Source organism: Capsicum annuum, chromosome 1, assembly GCF_002878395.1.
Source record: "Capsicum annuum cultivar UCD-10X-F1 chromosome 1, UCD10Xv1.1, whole genome shotgun sequence".
NCBI classification, from domain to species: domain Eukaryota; kingdom Viridiplantae; phylum Streptophyta; class Magnoliopsida; order Solanales; family Solanaceae; genus Capsicum; species Capsicum annuum.
Window position 1 is genome coordinate 178934288 of NC_061111.1, and position 10419 is coordinate 178944706.

Here is a 10419-nt window from a genome sequence, read left to right on the forward strand (position 1 = left end):
CCTTTTAACTCAATTGGTAAGCCATGGCAATCCCAACCTGGAACATACTGAACTCTAAAGTTTTGAAGAAGCTGACAAAACAGAAGGACAAATAAGATGTGAAGAAAAATCTAATATAAGATATGAAATACATGCAGCGGCGACAGCCCGTTAATTATGTCAACTTTGACATAACTAGTAAAATATAACATAAGTTGTAGGCACCAAAAATGCCTGGAAGGTAGCCTATGAGAATCACTTGTTAACTCACAACAGTGTTCACTTGACTAGTGAGTCCATATAACAAAATTTAGGCAACATAGATCACACTATACATTAACCAAACTGAACAATATTACAGCTATCATAGCACTGTGAAATGCTAGACTTTTGAAGCAGCATCATGTTAAAGCCTAAAAAACTTTTTTTTTCTTATTTATTTGTTCACCACAAATCTTACCTAAAGATTCATAGGTAGTAACATGTGCTTGTTTCATGTGCTTAAGCTAGCCAACATGGATGCAAAATGATCTGTTTATCCAAATCTAGTCGATTAAAACAAATGATATTATACTAGAATTCAAACTATGTAGGCAAATCATATAATGATTACTAAGTGAGAACTGAGAAGTAAAAGAATCTTTCGACAAACTATCTGAAAACACTAACAACTATCTTTTTTTTTTTTGATAAGGTAAAGGTTTATTGCCTAAGAACCAAGACGATACCAAAATCAAAGGTTACAAAAGACTGTTGGGTATATCCATACAGTAAGCTACAACATCTCCCTCGCAACTCCACAAAGTCCATATATTGATCTATGCTATCAGTGAAACTACTTTTATGCCAACAAAACAAATTATGCAAACACTTGTTTTTAACTCTAGAAATATGAACCTTTGGACCATCAAAACAAGTGTTGTTACTTTCTAGCCAAATAGTCCAGAATATGCACAAAGGTATTGTTCTCCATATCTGCTTCAAAGCTTTATGCATTCTTGGGTGCTGCCAACTCTCCAATAATTCCTTCAAACTCTGAGGCATGATCCAACAAGTCCCACAAATACTGAAAAAAAATTCCCAACATTGTCTAGCTATTCTGCAGTGCAGAAGAAGGTGATTCACAGTCTCCACCCTCTTGTTCACATAAGTGACATCTATTATTTAATGTAAAACCACTTTTCTGAAGATTATCCTGAGTTAGACAAGCTCCCCATGCTGCAATCCAGCCAAAACAAGCTACCTTTAACGACTATCGAAATTAGGCAAAGTTTAGCAAGTCTTCATTTATGTTCCACTCCGTATTATAGAAGGATTTATCTTTCTCTACCATCTTTGTTTGATTTCCCATCTGATGAGGAGTGAAGTGAGCCACCTTGTGAGCTACATACAATGAGGTTTGTTTTAGCTCAACTTGGACTTTTTCAGGCTTCAGCAAGGAAGTGAAGCAGGTTGATCTCTTTCCAATACCCAAATTTTTAGTTTGGAAGAGTCTGATTCTTGTCAGTTGAGTGCTTACACTTAGGAAGATCTAGGTATCATGTTAGGAATCCCCGTACACAAGCATTACACCAAGAAGTACAAAACCGACTAACATGGCTCTCTACAAAGTTACCCAATCATCTATACAAACTGAAACCTCATGGGTACACCAAAAAGTGATTAAATTCCTAATAGTAGGATGAACAAACATGGTTTTTGTCTAAAATTCTTATGATAGTATACACATAGTATGTTGGGCTTGCTATCATTCTTTACTTATCAAACAAATGAAGCAGTCACTGTTGGTAACTTGGTACCCAAATCCAAGTGTGTCAATCAAGAATTTACTCATAAGCACACAACAAGATGAAGTACCATCACTGCTTGAAAGCTAACCACCGAATGTGCTGCTATTTAGTTGAATGCAGCACATACAGTAAAAAGAACCACAAAAAGGTGAGCTTACATGCAAACCTTATAACGATTAATAATGTCCTTCAAGATTTTATTCAGAGCATGTCCCATGTGTAAGTCACCATTTGCATAAGGAGGTCCATCATGCAGAACAAAAGTGCCCTATCAAGAAACTCTAAACATTAGTCAAAAGCAATTATCACTTGTAAAGAAGCTTTAAGTCAGTCTTCAATCACTCACCCCATTGTTGCTCTCAACAACTCTTTTAAAGACCTGGTTGTCGTCCCATATTTTCTGAAGTTCAGGTTCCCTGACTGTGGAATTGGCTCGCAAGCCAAAGGCAGTTTTTGGAAGATCAACTGTGTCCTTGTATTTCCCATCATCCTGCTTAGCCCCTGGACAGTGGACAATATCAAGTAGGCCAGTCAGCTTACAAAACCGCATCTTGTCAGCAACAACCGAAGTGAATAGTAACTAAATATAGCCTAAGTACATTTTTGTATTCAGAAAACCATAATGTCCAGCAAATCCATGTCATAATCCTACCTTCAGCCCTTTTCTTGGCAGCCATTATTGGTCCACGAGACCTCCTCTTCCCAGAGGGACGAGAATCATCATTGGAGTAGGTAGAGTAGCGGGTCATGTTTATAAGAGAGAAAACTCTAGCAGAAGAGCTACTCCTTAAATTTAACAGGCTAACTGAACTGGTTTCCCTTAGGGACGAGCAATTCTTTAATGACCAAAGCTGAGAAAATAAAAAAGATTCAACATCAGCCACGTGAAGTGTAAATGAAGATGCCACAACATTCAAAGAAATAAGCTACTATCTTAGTAGGTGTAAGCAAAGAATATATAGCTGCTCAACTAAGAAGTATAAAAACAATGGCATTTCATCGACCATCTGCCAACAATAATCATAGGAAAAATGAGCTAAGCAACCATCCATTATGCAGATACAAACAATAAATTGACACCCCAATTGGGTGCTTAGGGGTCCTTTGGTAGGCGGGATAATATGGCATTTGGTCGGGATAAATTTATACCTCTACCAAACAATGTATAATGTATAATGTATAAATCTTATCCCAGGCTTAATCCTGACATACCCCCACCTTATCCCATCCAGCTTGGGATTACTTATCCCATCTCTGGCTGTATAAATTAGTCCATGGATTATAATCCAGGATAATTTAGTCCCCGTCCCGAACGCCTTCTGGCGACAAAGTTACAATTTTTTTTATAATTTCAACTAATTCCGTCCACCAAGGTTAGAACGAATGGAAAAAAATCACTTAGTTTTTGTCTCTAAAACCCGAGACCTCATGGTGCTAACCCAACTTCATTGAACCACTAGTTCACACCATTGGGTGAACCATAAAGTTACAATTAAGCAAATAAAAATTGAATCTTGATTGAATAAAGCAGTCGTATCTTTTCTCCCGTCATTTCATGTAAACCATGTAAAGTAAAATAAGTAATGAGAAATTTGGGAAAAGCAATGAAAACACATAAAGAACCTTATAAGAAGAGGTTTGCATTGCCATTTTGGCTCTATTAAGAGCAAAGAAAACTGAATTCGAACAAGTGATGCGTTTAGGGAAAAAAATGGCTTTTTCCATTCATTTGAAAGTAGAAAGGTTTGTTCTTCTTGTGCTGCTTTGACTACACATTACACAAGAGTGGCTGCTTTGTGGATAACTGAACTAGGCAAGGAGAGCTGCTAATTGCTGCGCGCCGTGTCTTGCCCTTTGCTATTTTAGCCCTTTAATTTTCCCCTATAATTCTATTTATGCCTCTCACTTTCTTGAAAATAATTGCACTTCCTTCTTTTCTTTTTTATTTTTTTTTTTGTATAAATAAGGAAAAATTAAGCAACTGCTCATTGAGTAAAAAAAAAAAGGTTAAAGAGAATAATTTATCTATCTATATTTATAATCTATCTATAATCTATATCTGTAATTTATATCTATAATTATGATATATTAAAAGTTCGAATGACTTTAGAAATGTTATTTGAACTTTTTGTACTTCGTTAAAAGTCTTTTCACTATTTTTTTCTACTAATATTTAAGAGTTCAAAATAAATTAAATATATTTATGATAAAAATTTTCCTGGTTAAAGTCATCAGAATTAATGACAACTAATATTTTTTTCATTAGTTTAAGAATTCTAAATTAACTGAATTATAATATTTATCACTTTTAAATTAATTAGAATTCTACCAAAAAAAATAAAAGGTTGATAGGTTTAAATATACACTCTCGTCGTATGGACATATTACCGATATAATTTGTTGTTGTTTTAATTTGTGGGTTTTTTCTTCAATTTGTTCTTATGCTTAAGTTGTTATTGTTTTGGAATTCTATAATCCTATTTGCTTATAATTTTGAGGTGGTTTGTTTTAATTTGTCCATGTTCTTGCATAAATTATAGTTTTTATTTTTTTTTAATATTTTTTTTTCTTATTTTGCGTTTGCAATGTATTCTTATCTTTAATAATTTTTCGTGTTTTCTTTTCCTTTGATATTTTTTTATTGAAAAAAATGAATGAAACAAGCATGTTATTGTCAAATCATCTTTTGTCTGTTTAGATTCAAAATTCTTTTGTTTTAGATAAAATTGCCTTTTTCACTATTTTTTTCTAATATTTAAGAGTTAAAAATTAATTAAATATATTTATGATAAAACTTTTACATATTAAAAGTCATTAGAATTAATGACAACTAATACTTTTTTCATTAGTTTAAAAAATCTAAATCAACTAAATTTGATTTTAAAAAGATTTGAAAAATCTAAAAAATCTCTAATTTCTATCTCTAATCTCCATCTTTAATCTCTGATCTATATTATACTAAAAGTGTGAAGCCTCTTAGAAAAGTGATTTGAACTTTTTGTTTATCATTAAAAGACTCTTCTTTTAGGAAAACTGTCTTTTCACTATTTTCTTCAATTTATTATTTAATTATTTTTAATTATATTAACTAAACCTTCTAAAATAAATGGGATTCCTAAAATATATGGAATGATAATTAGTTAATATTTTTCTTTCTACTATTTAACTAGAAAAATACTCCTAAAATAAGACTCTATTGAGAAAATACTTCTATAAATATTGAGATGCACGTTAAAGAATAATACTCCATAGATTTTATGTTGTATCGTCGGTAGTACTATATCTCAACAAAAACTACCATAAAAAAGTTTGCTTTTTATGTTGTATCGTAGGTTTTTGATTTTGATAAATATATTTTTTTTTTTATGAAAAACTATCATTATTTTTGGAACAAAGTTCCCTACTAGACTACTACTATGTAAAATTTATTGTACGTGGGATTATAGGAGTAGAAAGTCATTTTATTTTTAATTTATGAATTCTTTTTTTGTACCGTGAGGCTCTTTTCTTTTTAATTTAATTACAATATATCTTTTACAGTTTGGAGTTTCTTTTGTAACATCAATCTAAGTTCATCGTTTGAAGTATTTTTGTGGCTAGCCTGCCCTGTGTGATTATTTTCTTTATATTTAATTTGTGTGTTTATAATTAAAATTTTATGGAAGGAGAAGTGTGTACGATGTAACTTTTGAACATGTTAATAACTTTCAATTTCGTTTTGAATGTAATGTATCCATGAGGTCAAGATAATAGAATTCAACGTGTGTGTATATATATATATATCTTTTTGTTTCATTCAAGTCATTCTTTAAGGTCAAAGTTTTCGCTCAGACTAGAATTATTTTCATCAAAATCGAAGCTTTGTGATCGTTATTGTATTATTTTGTTGTAGTTTATAGGTAATAGATGAATATCGGTTGGTTTTGAAGATTTTCTTATGTAAAGGTTAGGTTTAATTGTATTGTTTTGATATCTTATTATCTTATTATTTTATTTTGATTTACAGATGGTAGATGAATGTCAGTCTGACTTTGAGGAATCTTTTTAGGTAAAGGTTAACTTTAGTTGTATTGTCTTAGTATCTCTATTAGTTTATTATTTTGTGGTAGTTTACAGTCCGTAGATGAATATCGATCGGTTTTGAGAATTTTTTTTGTGTAAACTTTAAGTTTAATTGTATTGTTTTGATATCCCTTTTCTCGCACTATTTTGTTGTAATTTACAGATGGTAGATAAATATTGGTTGGCTTTAAGGAATTTTTTTAGGTAAAGGTTAGGTTTAATTGTATTGTTTAAAATCTCTTCTTTGAGAAATTTTTTTAATGTAAAGATTAGGTTTAGTTGTATTATTTTTATATCGCTATTATCGCATTATTTTGTTATAGTTTATAGGTGTTAGATGAGTATCGGGCGACTTTGAGAAAATTTTGTATGTAAAGATTATATTTAATTGTATTGTTTTGATGTCTTAGTCATTGTATTATTTTATTACAGTTTACAGTTGGTAAATGAATGTCGATCGGCTTTTAGAAATATTTTTGGTAAAGGTTAGGTTTAATAAATAAGTTCTCTATCTTTACATATTCAAAAGATATTGAATTTAATTATCGTATTCATGTTTATTATTTAAACAAATATCCTATTTAGTTTAACATTTGAACTCCTTAAAGTGAGATACACGCGCAAGACGCGTATACCTAAACTAGTATATTAAATATTAAAAGTGTGAAGGGCCTTAGAAATGTTGTTTGAGTTTTTTGTCCTTCATTAAAATACGATGTGATAGAAAAAATCATCTTTTTACTATTTTTTATTAAATAATTATTTGCTTATTATCTAATATTTAGGAATTTGAAACTAATTAAAATTCCTATATAAAGGTTAAAGTATAACAATAATAGGTCAAATATGTAAAACTAATAATACTAAACAAAATACAAATATGCTAAAATATCATAGGCCGAACATGGAAAACTAATACTAATCAAAATACAAATATGATAAAACATCATAGGAAATTAAAGGAAAAGGATTCCTAAGTCTAATAAGATTTGAAAATCGACGAAAAACCTCTAAAAATGCATGGATTATTTTTTTTCACAATTAATTTGATTTGTATCGTCTTTAGGTTTGATTATTTGATTTGGATAAAAAATCATAATATTAAACACTTCTAAATATATTAGAATTTGACCTTATTTAAAAAATCTATATAATTCTATTTAAGTAATTATTTTGATCAAGGTTTACACAAACATAACATACACTTTTTCTCTTGCTAAGTATTTTTTTTATTTTGATTTTTATTGAAGTTGTTTTCTTGCTTTCAGTATCATCATTTTCCATGTCTTTCTTTATTTCTTTTACTTGATAAATTTATCGATTATATATGAATACATAATCAACAATTGACAATGAATTCTCCCCTTTTGATAATATCTCGTAATTTTCTTCCAGCTAAATTATTTTTATCGAAACAAGAATATTGCCGCAGAAAAAATTAAAGGTTAATAGTGCTCTTTTTTTTTTCTATAACATTGTACCATCTTAAGCCAATATTGGTACGTACTCCTTCATCAACAATCGATCAACTATATTTTATTCTCTTTTTGGTTACCACAAGTTTACTTCTTTCACACCATCTTAAGCCAATATTGGTACGTACTCCTTCATCAACAATCGATCAACTATATTTTATTCTCTTTTTGGTTACCACAAGTTTACTTCTTTCACATGTATTGTTATTTATATTGACAATATATTGTTGCCGCAAGTTTACTTTTTTTTACAGGTGTTGTTATTTGTTATTTATAATGACAAGTTGCTGCAAGTTTACTTTTTTCACATGTATTATTATTTATTATTTATAATGACAACATGTAGCACTAATTTTGTAAGGTGACACTATACAATGTTATTATTATATGACAAAAGGTATTTGGATGGCTCGATGTGCTGGGATTAAGCATTGCACCCTATTCATGGATTTAGAAGGCATAGATGATATAGGAAGACGAGAGGTACACGTTGAAAATAGTTTTTAGATGATTCACTTTTTCTTTGTAGGTCCAAGGTGCATGTTGTAAATATAGATAATCATTATCAGTCAACAAACTTGGCTTTTTGTTGTGATTGCGAGGTTTGTTGGGGCATTTAGTCAAAAGTCACAAAAGAGTTTGAAAATGAGGTGTAGGTGACTCAAGTCTTAAAAATTGAGTGGAGGTGACAATTACTTTATTATGAATTAAGAAAGTTGGAGAAGTTTGAAAATAGCCCACAAGTTTTAAAATTTATGCTTTGATCTAAATGTTAGTTAATATAACAGGACATGAAGGAAAAAATGCGTGTTTCTCTCTCTTCTCATCCGTTGTTTTTCTCTCTTCACAATTTGTTGTTCATTGTTGCTTCTGCTTTATTCATTATTTTTTGCTTCATTATCATCATCTTTTTCTTCATTATCATCTTCATCTTCTTCTTGTCGACCATTGTTGTTGTTTTTACTACTGCTGCTACTTGAACAATTTTTTAGATCAAATTTTATTTCGTACATTACATTGACATTACTTCATAGGTGACTTTGGTAAGTAAAATTATGATTTTTAGTTGAATTTCTCATCTGGGTACGCTGCTACTGCTGTTTTTCCAACAATGGATAAAACCCGTTTATGAATCCAACATAAGAGCCATCTATTTAAATAGATCACTTATCTGTTGTGACATATGAGTCATCTATTGGAATGGAAGACTCATATGTTGGATTCATTTTTATGGTTCTATATAGTGCCCTTAACATGAATCAAACAGATAGTTCATTTGTTGTAATAGATGGGTCATTTGTTGCAACAAATGAGTTATTTGTTGCAACATACTAGTTATCTGTTACATCAGACTAGTTATCTATTGAAATGGACGTGTTATCTATTGCAACAGAGGACTCTGTTGTAACAGAGTATTCTGTTTGGAACAACACAAAATAACTCTTGCCACAAACCCAACAGATAACCAATATGTTTCAACAGATGGTCCATTTGTTGAAAGAACTCAAAACTCTTTCTATTTCTACTGGATTACAAATTATTCCTTACGTCTAATCATCTATGAAACACCCAAGAATATGACCTTGCAAAATCTTAGTTGAATGGCAATGATCGTGTTATGTGTGTGTTGTATTGTATCATTGTTGTGTGTTGTTTCCAACTTATGTAAGGACTTCTTAGATGCATATTAAGGTGTTAAATTGTATCTATACTCACCTATCTATATGGGAAAGAATTGAAGCATTTAGACTTGAAACCTTGAAGAAGACAACAACTTCTTTGATGTCTCTGGAGTGGATAAAGTTGGAGCTACTTGAGTCGTACCCTCGGTCACGACTCGTACCCATCATGACCTCTCTTTTCATATCCTAGATAGTAAGTTAGGTTAATATACTTTTCTCCATACGGAAAGGCCATCCCTTGGTCGTCACCATGCTTACGAGTCGTATACTAGTCAACCGTATAGAGTAAAGTACCTAACCTAGAGTAGAATGTTTTGGTCACGGATGGAGCTTGCGACTTAGGGGGTGAATCGTACCCCTTAGTTATGACTCAAAGGTCCTTTTTCGTATCCACAATTATATGGTTGACCTAGGAGAAGGCTAGGGTACGAGTTAGGGTACCACTCGTACCCTAACTCGTACCCTAGGTTATGATTGCCAAGTGAACTATGAAGGGGAGTCATACCCCTGCACGTGTGTATTTTCCAGTTTTTAACCAAGGACTTTTTGTTCATTTCCCTTACCTAAAACCCTAAGTCCTTGACCTATATAAGTTTTGGTGGCCTCCCAAATCTTTATTTGGAAGACTTAAACACTCTTAAACACTCCAAAGGCTCTTAGAAGCAAAATTAGAGGCTAGGGTTTAGAAGTGTTCATCTTGTGGTAAGAAAAAGAGTCAAGATTGTTGGTGTGTCTTCTTGTTTAAGTCATGTATCTCTTACCCTCTTTTAATAGCTCTAGACCTATGTATTTCATACTTGAATTAGTAAGTGTACATGGTGGTTTTGAGTCAAATGAAAAGGGTTTTGACACATAACAATGAATAATGATGATTCTTTCTTGTACTTGTGTTGATACATATTATTGATGGTAGATTTCATATGTAGTTTCTTGTTGTATGTTGTTGAACATGAGGGTCTTGAGTAACCCTAACTTTGATGATATATACCATGAAAATGACCTTGTTAAAGGCATGCACAAAAGGTGTTTGAAAAAATGTCTAAATGATTAACTAGATGTATGTTGACAATGTGTTGAGCTAGGGAAAGGGCCCAAAAGAGTATGAATGATTGTTGAATTATCTTGTGAAGGTATTGTGATCCATTCTAGGTATGATGATAACCTTGTTGTGCTAATGACCAATAAGGGGTTAAAGTCCCTCAATATGAATAAACTTGCATAGTGTATTAAACTAGAGTGTGGTATAAGAATTCCATTAAAATGTGAATATCTTGTGAGGGTCTTAAGGACCATAAAACAAATTGTTTGATGAATTGAATGAAGGCATCGGCTAATGAGGTTGAGCAGTGAGGGCTCTCACAAGGACCTTGTGGTTACCAATAATGTTTAATTGGATAAATTCCATTGAATGTATAATGATTCATGAGTAAA

The 10419-nt window shown here is 31.5% G+C and overlaps 1 protein-coding gene across 1 annotated transcript in view; it reads right to left on the bottom strand.

Moving 5' to 3' along the window:
- Nucleotides 1-3628, bottom strand: part of LOC107842328 (isoleucine--tRNA ligase, chloroplastic/mitochondrial) — a 32522-nt gene extending 28894 nt beyond the window's left edge. Inside the window, exons 1-5 of the mRNA XM_016686103.2 lie at nucleotides 3393-3628; nucleotides 2422-2620; nucleotides 2116-2270; nucleotides 1936-2037; nucleotides 2-71 (exon numbers count right to left, since the gene is read on the bottom strand). Coding sequence (XP_016541589.1) covers nucleotides 2-71; nucleotides 1936-2037; nucleotides 2116-2270; nucleotides 2422-2620; nucleotides 3393-3494 — 628 coding nt within the window. The 5' untranslated portion in view covers nucleotides 3495-3628. The remainder of the gene's footprint in view (nucleotide 1; nucleotides 72-1935; nucleotides 2038-2115; nucleotides 2271-2421; nucleotides 2621-3392) is intronic.
- Nucleotides 3629-10419: the final 6791 nt, after the last annotated feature.